The sequence below is a fragment of the Crocodylus siamensis genome, chromosome 9, assembly GCF_052110815.1.
Source record: "Crocodylus siamensis isolate JL-2025a chromosome 9, ASM5211081v1, whole genome shotgun sequence".
In the NCBI taxonomy this organism is placed as follows: domain Eukaryota; kingdom Metazoa; phylum Chordata; order Crocodylia; family Crocodylidae; genus Crocodylus; species Crocodylus siamensis.
The window spans coordinates 8,266,255-8,281,536 of NC_143403.1; the positions used below are offsets into that span (position 1 = coordinate 8,266,255).

At 43.5% G+C, this 15,282-nt stretch overlaps 1 protein-coding gene across 1 annotated transcript; it reads right to left on the bottom strand.

The window, feature by feature from the left end:
• Nucleotides 1–4,190: 4,190 nt before the first annotated feature.
• On the bottom strand, nt 4,191–8,891 carry DYNLRB2 (dynein light chain roadblock-type 2). Its single transcript, XM_090063495.1, has 4 exons — nt 8,784–8,891; nt 8,625–8,700; nt 5,085–5,252; nt 4,191–4,478 (listed from the first exon to the last, which is right to left on the bottom strand). The coding sequence occupies exons 1-4, from the start codon at nt 8,784–8,786 to the stop codon at nt 4,435–4,437; spliced, it is 291 nt and encodes a 96-aa protein (XP_089919621.1). The 5' UTR covers nt 8,787–8,891; the 3' UTR covers nt 4,191–4,434.
• Nucleotides 8,892–15,282: the final 6,391 nt, after the last annotated feature.

Genomic DNA, 15,282 nt, shown 5'->3' on the forward strand with positions numbered 1-15,282 from the left:
TGTTGCTTTTTAACACTGAAACCAGCTGCATAACTCCTAGACGTAATAATAATGATGTCTAATTGCATGTTCAGCTATTTTATTAAGCTAGCCTTTTCAAGTTCATTATCATTAATATTCATGATGCGACAATATTCCTTCAGGGAGCCTGGTGTGGACCAAATAGCTTGTCTTGTTAGGTGAAATGTACAGTAAGACGTTCATATATGGGCACAGTCTGTGCATCTTACGTTCAATACAAGCTTTCTGAAGAATTCGGAACAATTTGTGCGCTCAGAGAGATGCTGCTGTCAGCAGACCCCCAAAACTTTTCGTTGGGATGTAGTCTGGATGGGGTTAGTAACAACATGACAAAATATGAAGGCCTGAACACTTGGCCACTGACAGTAAAATATGTTTGAGTTGGAGGATTTCAGATGCAAGGTTTCGGTGCTTTCCATATGAACCCACTGAATTCTGTTGGTTTATGTGTGCCATTTCTCTCTGCTCTGACTGAATTTAATTCCATCTTTTACACACATAGCACTTTCTCTGAAATGCGTCTGTAGCATAAGGATGCAGTTTTGGCAAAAGCACGATATGTTAATTCCTACAAATCTGAGGAGGTGACAGATCAGTTGATGATCAATTGCACTAGGTATTTTTTTGTTGCTTACAGAATTTGTAAATCATTTTCAGCGGTGCCTGAAGCCAAAATCTAACGGTGTTTTTTACTCGGGTTTAAACCACAAAATGATGTAAATTTGAGAACAAGCTGAGCTGAAAGTATACTTAAAGAACATACAACTTGAATACCTCGGTATGCATTGCATAATACACGTTAACCAAATGCCTCAGTGTTACATTACACATGCATGCAACCCCTTTGATTGCAAACAACAATAGGAAAATGCATTGAACAAAAAAGAGCATCCGTTGCCTGCGTTAAACTGAGCATTTAAATTCTGGCTCGGTGACAGATGAGCAAAACTTTAGAACAAATGACTGTGGAATATGTTACTGTAAATGAGACGGAAGATTGGCATTGGAAGGTGTCTCATGAGAGGTTATCCATTTATCAGATATACATATCGAAGCAAAGCCAAGATATTTACTAAGTTTTTTTTTTTAAGTGGAAGGATGATTCTGGGACAGCTTTCTGTTGCCACTAGGTGGGCTAGTTTTACAGCCCCAAACATGCGATAGTGTCATCATGGGGGTGTATCTTTTCCAGAATGCTAGTGTGATATTTGAAAAGTAATATTTGATTCACTTGGAACAGTGGTGCTCAGCCTCCAGCCTGCGGGCCAGATCCAGCCCATGGAGTTATGTCAATGGGCTCCCTATAGGTCTGGACATTTGATGGCAGGGGTGTGGTAGGAGCATTGACTGCTTCTGGAGTCATGGCAGTTAGCTGCCACCACATTTCTAGACCCCTGGAGAGCCATAGTCTGGATGACATGGCCCCGGACACTAGGCCACGCTGGTATGTGGTTGTTCCATGGCCAGATCCAGGGTTGGACTGGTGTGTCAGTCACGTTGCAGCCAGATCTGCTGTGCCAGATTGCACTGATCCCATGCAGAATCCAGCCCGTGGACCAGCTCTGTGCATGGGATCTGGCCCACGGACTGGTCCCATTTTGCTCATCTGGCCTGTGAAGCTGGAGAGGTTTCAGACCATCAGCCACAGGAAAAATTATCCCTAGCATTACAGTCGTAGAAGGAATATTATGATTTTTTTCACTGCAATTATTTTTTCTTGTGGGTAACTGACATCAGTATTGTGAATCTAAATTGCTGGTAGGGATTCCTCTGGCTGTTATTTCTCTTAAATGCCAACTTCACCTTAGCAGGAATAGATGGTGCAGTGCAAACTTATTACATAAGTCATTTCAAAATTACTTCCTCATTCTTTCCTTCCACTATTCCAGCACTATCTGCCATTGTTGAGATGAATCTGACTGACTGCAGGTTTCCACTTGGCTTGCTGGGATTATTTCACTTCTCTTTTCTATTAACACCCCCAGGCCTGAAACTGGAAATGTAAACAGCTATTCAGTTGCTTTCCTGATACAGTAACTAACTACCCTATTTACTCGCATATCACGTCTCCAAATAATATATGTACTTGGAAAGGCAGAATGAAGAGCGAAAACCAAATCTCAACTGCTACAGCACAGCTTACCCCACGGCCGTACACAGGAGGGGTGAAGACCACTCCTCAGCATCGCTCGCCCTCTCCTTGCAGCTCCACAGCTACAGGTTTAACCCTGGCACAGCTTCTTCCAAATTGGGAGCAGCTTTGGCTGATTCCTCCAAAAGCATGCATGTGTATTTTATGAAAAGAGTTTAAATGATATTTAACAATGATTGGCTTGCTTTTGGAAATCTTTGCTAGAAGAGGTGGCAACTAGAAAATGTAATATTGATGCAGCAAAGCAGTGTTTGCCAACCCAGTACATTAAATGAACCGCTTGTCTTTAATTCGTAACCAACAATCCAGAAGAATGTCCATGAAAGCAGGAAGTGTCTTCCAGTACACCACTACCCTCAGCTGGTGTCCCTCTGACTCCTGCTTATAACCTGGAGTGAAAGTCCTGAACAGCTGGGTGGTAACCAGACTGTTTCAGTCCTCTCACATGGGGCCCATATACTCAGCAGCTTTTCCTCAATCTGAATGTGGTGTAGTACTGGCTCTGCCCATTACTCCATCACAGAAATGTGATCATCACTCCAACACTACCATACTTTTAAAATGTTTATAACCGATTGGTAGCTATCAAGGTTATAATAACCCTCCATTGTTTCTAGTTTGGGAAATGCATGCCACCATATGGCCAGCTTCGTAGCTATGGAGGCATTTGACGATATAAACTATGGTTGAGGTTATGAAATTGCTATAAGTTATACTACAAATCCCCAGGGAATGGCCAACTGCCTTTATGTTTACCTTTTTGATATTCTGAGTCAAGTTGACTTCTACTCTACTCACTTTTTTTTCCAGTCATCCCTGCTCCCTAAAATGTGTTGAAACTTTAAGATAAAATTTTAGAATAATCTGTAAAGTGATATTGTACATAAACCTTAAACGCTTGATTTTAAACAAATGCTTTCACATGCTTGGAGTTTTGGAGATTACTGCAAGATTACTGGTTGTGTGGTTTCAAAGTGTGTTGGAATAAAGTGTTCACTGTGTGTTATATCTAAAGGTGATTAATCAGGGATCCTGGTTCTCTGATTTAAAAAAAAAAATCCCCAATTTTCAGTTAAAAAAAAAAAAAAAAAAAAAAAGTAACCCCAAATCCACATTTTTCTGTGATTTTTAAATGAAATGCCCCAATATATAATATTTGATTCTTTAATATTTGAAAGACCATTCTAAGTGAAGTTGCAATTGAGCTGTTAAGGAGAAACTTAGGAGCTGTCAATTAGATTGTTTTACTTCTGCCTTAAGTTATTCCCTTAGAATAATCAACAGCAGAAGGTAGAGACAGAAAACTACCCACTTTACCATAATGATAGTGACATGAGTAACACAGTTTAATTCTATACTCTTTAGTTTCTGAATACAATTACATGTACACAAACTGCTAGTTTCCATGATTCCCAACATCTGCTCAAATACACACAAGTTAGATCACGGGTGGGCAAAGTCTGGCCCATGGCTGACTCCATTTCCCAGCAACCCCTGCCCACATCACTATGGCTAGTTTTGATGGAGACCCCTGTAGCGGCGGTGCCATGACAGTGCAGCCCCAGCAGCACTGGCAGGACACGTGGCAGGGTGGGGAGCTGCTCCAGGGCTGGGATCTTGTGGTGGTGACCATGTGGTCCAGAGCTGGAGCAGAGCTGTAATCCACTGCCCACATGCCCCAGGCAGAGAGTGCAGACAGGAGATCACGGCTCTGCCCCAGCTCTGGACCACGTTGTCACCACTGTGAGATCCCTGCCCTGCTGCAGAGCAGCTCTCTGCTGTGCTGTGCACCCTGCCAGCGCTGCTGGGGCTGCTCTCCATGAAAACCCTGGCCCCACACTGTCACAACACCACTGCTGCTGGGGTCTCCATGGAAACTGGCTGCACTGACACAGGCAGGGGTTGCTGGGAAATGAAGTCTGGCTGCTGGCTAGACATACCATTTTGCCCACCCCTGAGTTGGATGCTTTAAGAGAACTGCAAGAGTCATAAAAAAATTAGCCAGAAAATCCATTAGTAAGTGTCATGCATTTTGTTTTATTGTTCTGCATACTGAAATATACATAGTATTTTCTTGCTCAAGCACAAGTTAATATACAGCTACCAGCTGGAAATTTTAACTCAGCAAAGTATTAGTTATGAGAGGTTATGTATATTACATAAACTAACCCATTAGTATTTTGAACATTAAATATCAGAGAATTAATCTTAGTTTAGAAAGTACAGCTACTTTAGTCTCTCAAAATCTTCTTGTGGTGTGTCTACTCGCATGGGTTCTGAATAACAATCAGAAGATATTCCTTATCTGTGGGGAAAAATATAAAAACATGACTTGAAATTACCACATATGTTAGCAGCTCGTATATTTACTAGCAGCTTTATTTACTGCCATCTGATCAAACAATTTCCTGTACTGATACCAGTGTGAATAAAAGGCAGTGATTTCTTAAATTAAGCTAACTAAATAAATTGTAAAACTAAACACATTTCTTTTAAAATTAAATGTCAAACTGCCAACATAGACTAAGGTTTCAACTCGTGTTGGCCTACTGAACCATTTTAATTGAAAATATTCAAGTAGTACATTTGCTGTCAGTTTAAGAAAATCAAACCAACAAAAGGGAATGGGAGAAAGTTACTGCCCAAGCACCTGGAAACTTCTGTTGCAACAATAAGCCAACTAATTGCTAAGCATCAAGATGCTAATGCACTGTCTGCACAGGTCAACGTAGCGAGCAACATGTCTTGCACGTCATTTGTGTGTAAAGGAGCTGCAGTTCCCTTTATATGGTCTTGTTTTCATCTATTCAATATATGTTATATACCATCTTTATTCCTGAAGGCATGAAAAGAAACCTACCAGACGCACAAAATACTAGCAATAATTTTTTCAAAAGAATTGTTATGTTACCTGGGGCTACCATGATTTCATGTTTCTTTGATCTTATCCTAAGAAAGGTTAGATCATTCTGAGGATCAATATCTCTTACTGTGCTTCTAGCTTTCATTGTGAGTTGATGAAGCAGGCCTGCATATTGGACTGTTGTAGAGTTATCTAGAGTTGTCCTGATGGGAATTCCTGCAAACAAACAATTTTACCAATTCATACTTCAGTTTCTTAATTCTTAATACAAGAGACGCAATAAAACAGCAAAGAAAAAAAGAGAACAAGATATTACCACTATAATTATGATTGTTGTTTTATAGCAAACAGAAACACAAAATTATGCCATGACAGTAATATACATAAGGACAGATTTTAAAAGGAATTACTTGCCTGAAATCCATGAGAATTAAGGATTTTGGAAAAGCTTCCTAGTTGACCAGGCACATCTATCTGTAGCTTTATGTATCTAACCCTTAAAAGATCCTTGTCTTAGCATTTCTAATAGTTCATCTGTTTCAAGTTAAAATAACTGTTACTCTCAATTTTTTTTCTCATCATGAATATTTTAAATACTGTCATCTAACAGCAGCATTTGGGTTGACTATATTAAACATCTGGAACATGCAGTGATGGAATTGCAAATTTATAAACTATCCAGTAACAAAAACAGCACAAGCATTCCCCCCCCACCAACCACCCAGAAGGTATACTTTTTTTTTGTAAAAATGATGCATTTGGTGAGTAAAATTTTTAAAAACTCCCCCAAAAGCTCTCTTTTAAAGGTCCAGTTCAAGATGCTGATTAATGAACATCTATCATCTGTGGCCACAAGGTATTACAAAACTTAGACAACATAACGTTTACATTATTTTTGTTGAATTAATTCATTAACCATCATCTTCTGTCAAATCCATTCCCATATTATGAATAGATTATGAAGTTTGAATAATAAGTGCTATCACAGTTACAGTGCAACTGCAAAACTTACTGTGCTTCATAAATTTGTTTAAGTTAGAGAGAATTTTTACAATCCTTCTGATTTTTAGAAAGATAATGTTACAAAACAGCAAGGCTATTTTTTCCTTTATACAGAGTGATGGTAGAGAGCCTAACTCATGGATAGACTTTAGAATACAGTATAACCTCATAAATCTGGCATGCTCGGGACCAAGCACCTTCTGAAAATTTGAAAATTCCAGATCTTTGAAGTGGTGGCCGGTCACCGAGCAGGGAAGGAAGGTGGGTAGCAGAGGTTGGTCCTGAAGCAGCAGCCACACGTAGAGCTGCAGAGTGGGGTGGTAGATGGCGGCAGTAGCCGCTGCATGCAAGCTTCCCCTCTGCTGCTCCGGGACTGGCCGCCGCTATTCCCCAATGAAGTGTATTTTTAAAAAGTGCCAGATTTTTGAGAATTACGGATTTTGCTATCCAGATTTATGAAGTTGTACTGTATTCTGATACCAGTTAAATTAACATTTAGGAAAGATTCTAGAAATGGAGAACCTGATTTGAGATAGAAGGGACTGACAGGTTAAGGAAAGATTAAAAATAATAATGCATGTCTTTCCTTCACAATTCTTGAAGCAAAAGAATAGAACAACCTGCAAATACCTTTGAAGGGCAACACAGTTGAGGGGGAAAGAGAACCTGAAGAGAGTTCGTCTGAAGGTGATTACAAGCAACACTGGGGACAGAAAGTTTCCTAATTCTGCTTATTAGATTGTTAAGCTCTGTTGCCTGTTTATGGTCTCCCTTGATAGATGATACTTGCATAATCATAATCTAAAATCAAAGTGATGTCAACACTTGACTGTCTTACAAAGACCGTAACTCTACAGTGGCCAGGGCATGCAACACTTTTGTCTAACGTATTCAAACAGTCTGTAACGTCTGTGTCTCCGTAGGATGTGTTAGGGTGTCAAAATTGAGCAAATGTGGACATTGGGATTTAATGGGGACAATGGCAGGGGCTGCATGTGGGTCAGCCCTACTGAGAACATCTGTGTAATCATCACTTAGTGTTAAAATGGCAACCACAGTTTAAAAGGAAATGGGGGGGGGGTAGAGTGTGTGTGCGTAAGTAACACTTCAAGAGGGATGTGGACAACATGGAGAGGGTCCAGAGGAGGCCACTCGCATGATCGGGGCAGCAGGGCAGGCCCTATGAGGAGAGGCAATGGGACCCGAACCTGTTCAGCCTCTACAAGAGAAGGCTGAGGGGAGATCTAGTGGCCTGTTACAAACTAGTCAGGGGGGACCAGCAGGCATTGGGGGAGTCCCTGTTCCCCGAGCACTGCCAGGAGTGACCAGGAATAATGGTCACAAGCTGGCAGAGGGTAAATTTAGGCTAGATATCAGGAGGCGTTACTTCACGGTAGGCTAGGACCTGGAACCTACTTCCAAGAGAAGTGGTGCTGGCTCCTCCCCTCGGGGTCTTTAAGAGGAGGTTAGATGTACACCTTGCTGGGGTTGTTTGACCCCAGTACTTTTTCCTGCTGTGGCAGGGGGGTCAGACTAGATGATCTACTCAGGTCCCTTCCAACCATAGAAACTAGGAAACATTTATTCACCAGTTGTTCTTAATCACAACTGTATTGTAAATAACTATTAGATAAAAGTAAAAGTTCATTTATTTTACTATAAACTAGAGGATCTAGTTCCCTTAGAGAAATCTGGATAGTTTTGACACTGAGGGGTGGAGGGAAACAGGCTTGGACAAAATACAGTTGGATTTTTAATACCAAAAAACCCCCAAACATTAAAATAAATACATAGTTGTCTTCCGTGTTCCTGGATAGCTTTTCAAACAAGTTCGTCACATACAGATATTTTTAATTTGCATTACTATGATTTCAAGTCACTGTCTATGCCAAGAGTAATTCTGGCCATCTTGGGATTCAGTTAAACCAATCGAGCCCATGACCGTACGTGATCTAATTGTCTGAAGAGGCAGCTTGCAAACTCCAGCCGTCTTGCACGGCCCCCTGGGGTGAGAGAGAAGTTGTCAGAGACACTGATGCTGGAGCCGAACCTAACGTCTCTATAGGAAAGGCGAAGCCTAACGAACAACGGCCCCCGATTGCCATTTCAGATGCTTTGTTTCCAGCCAGAGGCTGTGCCAGGGGCTGAAGTGGTGGCTGCTGGGGCAGGAAAAGGGGGAAGGTCTCGGGCCCATTAAAAATTAGAGATGGGTCATTTATATTTGTATTCAGCAAACCCCAGAGTGGAAATCCAGTGGGGCTGGGGTTGAACAGGAGCATTATACCCACAGACTGCAGGAGCCTTTTTTGTCACTAGACTAGGAAGGGACTGGGGCAAAGGCGGTGGGGTGGTGGTGCTCAAGCAACAGCAGGTCACACAGCAGCTTGTATGTGTACACATGCACTTCCTTGTGCGTGTGTGTGTGTGTGTGTACATACACACACTTTCTTGGGGGGGGTGTTTGTATATATATTTGTATTTAACTGCACACGCACCCACATGTACAATTTTTGCTTCGGCGTGCTCCCTCCCTGCCCTCTCTCCTGGGGGCTCGGTGTCAGGGGCTGTGCCCCTCCCCCCGTTTACCTTCCGCATTGACCACGATGGTGCCGATGACCCCCTTGTGCGCCTGGATCCTCTTCAGCGTCTCCTCCACCTCCGCCTGGGGGGAAGCAAGAGGCTGGGGCAGTGCTGGGCCCGCGCCCCTCCACCCCACCCGCCCCGCGTCGCCCGCCCGCCCGTTACCATGGCCGCTGCCGCCGGACCCCGCTCCCTCCGGGCAACGGTTGCTAAGGCGCCAAGCCGGAAGCGTGGCGGGGAGCGGAAGTGCGGCGACGGAGGGCGGTGTTCAACAGGCGAGGCCACGCCCCCCGCCCCGGCCCCGCCCCCGCCCCTGCCCCCTCCGGCTGGCCCCGCCCGAGGCAGCGGGGGTGGGGTTGGTTGCGGGTGGGCGTCCGGCTGGTCGTCCGCGCTCGCGCGGGGGTGTGCCCGGTGATATAATACTGCCGCTGTGTGTGTTCCTGTTTTATTACACACACACACACACACACGTACACACGGGTGCGCATACGTTTCCCATTGTGTAGCTATTCCTACTACACGTGGACGCGCGCACACCTATATATACACGCATGCATATACACACGCACTTATATATACACAAGCATGCGTACACTTCCAATTCTGTATATATTCCTGTTCTGTTACACACACATGTACATATACACACACATACATACACATATATATACATGCATGCAACCGTTTCCTATTTTATTACCTGTACATATGCACACACACGTGCACGCACTTCCTATTGTATATGTGTTTTATTACACATGTATACATACATGCACACTCACTATTGTGTATATATTCCTATTTTATTACGCACATACACATACATCTACATGCACACACACTGCCTGTTGTATATATATTCATATTATACACACACACGCACATATATACACCCACACGTGGTACACTTCCTATTGTATATATATTCATATTTTATTACATACACACACATATGCACACACATACACACGCACATATTTGTTTTGTGTGGAGTGGTCTCTTCAGACAGCTCCATGTGGGGGATGCGGGATGATCACAAAAAGCTCATTGAGCCCCAGTGACACATTATTATGTGTGTATTTGTATGTGTGTGCGCTGGGGTCGGACTCAATGATCTAATGAGGTCCCTTCTGACCCTAGCATCTCTGAAATACACACACACACGCACTTCCTATTACATATATATTCCCATTTTATTACACACATGTATGTTTGTGTGTGTGTACACAGACACACGGTGTGTGAGTAGAGTCATAGAGAATTCATAGATTTCATAGATTTCATAGACATTGGGGCTGGAAGGGACCTCGGGAGATCATCGAGTCCAGCCCCCTGCCCAAAGGGCAGGAAGTCAGCTGGGGTCATAGGATCCCAGCAAGATAAGCATCCAATTTACTCTTGAAGGTGTTCAGTGTAGGTGCTTGAACCACCTCCGCTGGCAGACTGTTCCAGACCTTGGGGGCTCGGACAGTAAAGAAATTCTTCCTTATGTCCAGCCTGAAACGGTCTTGCAGGAGTTTGTGACCGTTCGACCTCGTCATCCCTTGGGGCGCTCTGGTGAACAGACGCTCCCCCAGACCCCGGTGGTCACCCCTGATAAACTTATAGGTGGCCATCAGATCACCCCTGAGCCTGCGCTTTTCCAGGCTAAAGAGTCCCATGTCTCTCAGCCTATCATCGTAAGATCTGTTTTCCTGACCTCTGATCATGCGCGTGGCTCTCCTCTGGACTCTCTCGAGCTTCTTCGCATCCTTTTTGAATTGTGGAGCCCAAAACTGGACGCAGCACTCCAGCTGCGGCCTCACCAAGGCCGAGTACAAGGGGAGAATGACGTCCCGGGATTTGCTTGAGAAGCATCTATGGATGCACGCCAGCGTTTTGGTCGCTTTACTAGTTGCAGCATCACAGAAATCGGGTTAGAGGGGCCTCCTGAAGCACGATCATCCCTGTCCAAACCATCCCATATAAACCATAATCTAAACTCTACATAAGCAAAGGCAACCATGGACCCTGACACAATGCAGACCTAACACAGCTGAAGCTACCACAGGTAAAGCAGGGGAACCACAGCAGCTAAATGTCCTGCTTCTGTGAAGTGTTGTCAAATTGTACCCAAGAGATCCTGGGTAGAAGGCAGAAACCCCCACAGTCCATACAAGTATATTCCATACGTATATAAAAATCTCATTTCTATCTGCACACATATACATATATGTGTGTGTGTGTGTGTGTGTACACACACACACACATAGATATACGCATACATGCGCTATTCCTATTGTGTGTGTGTATATGTATGTATGTGTATATATATGTATGTATATATATGTGTGTGTGTGTATCTATATCTATCTCTATCCATCTAGCTATATATCTACTATAGGTAGACAAGGAACTTTGGGTAAATGTGATATCTTTTATTAGACCAATTAATACAAAACTAACTATAAATCAACTAAAATAATTCCTAATTATGATATTAAATATATATATAGATATATATATTTAGATATAGATATCTATATAAATTTGCAGTTAGAGGGCAGGGTAGAGGTGCACCTTTATAGACTAACAGAATAACTAATAGGAGAGGTGAAAAACACTAAACTCTGAGGAAAAATCCTGGCTGATTATGACCTTCCCTGGTGCTTGCATTCATAGTCCAAAGAAGGCTCTAGTCTATTTTTATTAACAGCTCATACTCCTAATAATAAAGTACTTTAGATCTAGGGTTGGATAGCTAACATTCCTTGAATAATACATACTTAGTTAAATGTTATGATTTTTTCCCTTATATGCACATGCGTGCAAGCACACGTATACAAGTGTCTATCTCTACCCTGCCTTCTGACTTCCTGGCATGTCCAGACGTGACATCGTGACATGAGAACGGCAGCAGTCAGTGGCATTTCCCCAGCATGCCCTGCAGGCAGGGGGTGCAGTTGAGTTCAGGACCTGGCCCATGTTGCGCAGGGTGCAGGGATCAGGAATAGTAGCACGTGCTTACATCACTGATTCAAAAGCTACCAAAACAGGATACCCAAGGCCCCTGCAAGGTGCTAGTGAAGAGACGTGAAGATCTCTAGTGATGCAAGTGCTGGGAGTTGAAGTTTGTTGAACAAATTGCAGTTTGTTTGGACAAACAGACCGTTTCTTTGTATTGCCAACTTTGAAATCTGCACAGACATCCCCATGCTTCTCATATAGCAGGAAGCATGGCGCTGTGAATCCTTGGCACTGAGGGAGCCCTTCAGGTATTCCACATTTGTAGAGAATTGCAAGCACTGGGGCAGGACTGTTGGGACCGACTGGAAGATCTGCTCGGCAGCTTTTCATAACATGACTACTATAAACATTCAGAAAGAAAAAAATAGGAAACGGGCCCAGTCCTGCAACACATTATTCATAGGATAGAGCCTTAGTGCCAGTCTATTGACTGGGATGCTGTACACCCCTAGAAAATACAGCTGTAATCCTACATTTGGTGCTGAGTCCCAGGGACAGTTTTGAAAACGTCAGATGTGTCTTTATAGGGATTCCTGAACTGGATTTCAAGTGGCAGCCAGCAACATGAAGATTTAACCCTGCACACATTATATGTGCCCAGCTTGGAGGGTTAAAATTATACATCCTTGTAGAGAGACCATTTTCCAAAACAATAGTCAAAGAGTATTAATCTCAAAATTTAGGGGAAAAAACACATGAAAAGAACCAGATTCCCGGTTCCTGGTGAAATGCCATTGAAAAGTTTTTTAAACGTGTAAACACAGAAAAACACCAAATAACCACATTCCTGTTAACCCCGTGTCCAGCCAACCCCATGTTGTTTCTGCGGTGTGGGTTGTTTCTTTCTCTGCATGTTTTGTAGTGCCCCTTTTTTATTTGGAAATCTTGTTCTTTCTGAGAGTTTTGAAACTGTTTTCCCATAGCCCTTATATATTAACACGTTGCTTTAAAGCTGTGGACAAAAGGAGCTTTTCATGGCTTTAGGGGGGAAGGGGGAGTTTAGGAAGGGGTATGAGCTGTCTTGGTGTAACTATTACCTCTGGAGGTCTACAAATGAGCTAAGCCTTGTACATTTAAACTTGAATGAAACAAAACTGAAGTCACAAGGGTTTTGCTACACTTGCAGTACTACAGGAGCAGACAGTTACATGACATGGTCATGGATCAATGCACGTGTTCATAACTCTGCAGGGATCAGTCCCAGCTAGTGCGATTGGCGGCCTGTGTATTCCTCATTATGCATCAGCAAATAGATCATTCAGCAGCATTATGAGGATGTCTGAGAACTAGAAATCATCTGTAGACTGCCTCAATTTACATTTTAACTGACTGGCTTTCTTGCATCCGTACCAACCCCAGCTGCTTTACCACTCCATCCAGGAAGAGCACGGACCATTTGCAGACGCTTCCTCAGCCTGACGAAGGGTGTTTGTGCCCGAACAGCTTGCTAAGAAGAATTTTTCCAACTATTTGAATTGGTTGAATAAAAGATATCGGATTTACCCAAAGAACCTTGTCTGTCTATAAGCTAGGACATCGCTCCTGAAAATGCTCCCCCATGTGAGTGACTTTCAGTGCTGCCAGCCCTATACATCCAGAAGTCTTGAGATGGGTGCAAAGTGTCCATGTGTATTCCCCAGTGTGAATCACTCCCTGGATTGAAATCTTGGCTTCACGGAAGCGACTTCAGTGGCACCAGGAGTTGAGTCAGCCACAGGGGTTCTGTCTTTTGCAGCCTCACTTGGATAGCAGAAGTTGGAGGAAATGCTCAAGCACCCTTATACCAGGCATGAAGGTGACCCCCCTACCTCAGCTCACCAGCTACAGGCGCCCCTGCTGCACCGCACAACAGACTCCTCAGTGCTGCAGACTGGCCTGTACCCTGCTACCCCCCGGGGCAAGCACAAGAAACAGAAGCCGGAGGGAACTTGGAGCACCTGGTGCAGTCAGTGACAAGAGAAGCAGGAGCTGGGTGGGAGTCTGGGGGATGCAGATTAATCCCTTGTGGGCTGCATGCAACCCGTAGATCACTAGCTGGACAGCCCTAGACTAACTAACTAACTAGCCACTGATTAAGTGAGCTCTGCCTCATGAAAGCTCATGAATCTCTATCCTAGCTTGCTCTGAGGGCCTTATGGCTAAGGGCAAGCAAAACTCGGGGCATCCGAACCCCAAGCCTCTGGGCTTGGGCCTGCAAGTAGGATGCCTGCCAAAGGTTTTGGAAGCATCTGAAGGCCCAGGTGTGGGTGGAGGATGTTTGCCGGTAGTAGGGCCACTTGTGGTTCTGGACACTCAGATTTGGAATAAGTTTTGGCTAATTTGGCTGTGGGTACACATTAAAAAAAATCTCCATATTAGTCAGTCGATAAGGTGTATCTCTACCTGGCTTCTGTCTGACTTCAGACTAAAATGGCTAACTACCTCTGTCCTTTCAATAGAATTACCCAGGCATTAATTTCTAGATACCCATTTATATTTATTTCGAGGTGGGCAGAGGGGAGGAGTTTGGTAACAGCCATCAGATACCTGAAGGTAAGAGGACAGTCATAGACTCTTGGTGGCTACAGTGAACAGGACAAGACGCCAGGGAAATTTGGATATTAGGAAGAAGTGTCTCACTGTGAGGGTGGTTCAGCATTGTAACAGGTACCCAAGCAAGGTGTGAATCTCCATCCCTGGAAGTTTATAAGAGCAGATTAGACAGACATTTAGCTGGGAACATTTGGTCAAGGATGATCCTTGGTTTATCAGGGGGCTGTTTTAGATGACATCTTGAGGTCCATACTTTCGTGTAATTCTACGAGGACAATTGCTACCATGGCTGAGAACAGACACGGCAACTGTAACATGCTAGCTATGCATTTGTTTGCAAAGAAGAAATAATGCTGAGTTTTCAGACAGTTTTGATATTGTGCGTTCTAGCCCATATTGTCTTTTCTGGCCGATAAAAGCAGCATTGTGCCTGACTGACACTAGAGCTCTGGAGGTACAAGGAAAGCAAAGGAGAATCCCACAAAAGCACGAAACACAATCAAGTTGCAGGTTTATGTAAGAAGAAAAGAATCTTTTTATATTTCAGATTGCTGGTATACTGGAAGGTCTGAACAGGTTTTGCACAGGTGGGAGGGAGACCCTGCAAAAAGATAACAAAAGCATGAAATGGAGTGAATTGCTTTAGGTATGAGAAACAGCAAAAACACATTCGTTGTCCTGTGTGTCATGACACGTGCAGGAGATGTGGGGACATAATATAGAATCCATGCATTGGCCCAAGATTGCTTTGGGATCCAAAAGAAAGGAAGAAAAAATTCATTCTCTAAGTTTGGATGAAATCTGTCTTTTGATTCGTGCCTTTTAGATGTATTCATATGAATAGTTTGCTGTTAAGAAGCAAGTGTGAAGCTTGTTGCTGTGCCTGTGTAGCTGTGCTGCTGTGCCTACAATGAATTACATAGCAGTAAACCAGAACAACTCACTCCACTGCATGCAAATAAATTAGACCTCAAGGCTATGAAACTAATGTATTGGCTCCACATCCCAAAAGGACTTAGGTGCCTAAAATAGGATGGAGGCAGCTATTAGGTACTTATGTCCGAAAGTGTGATCCCAAAAACCTGCTCTTCAATGGCTGGCTGATCCTGAAGTCACTTGAATGTCC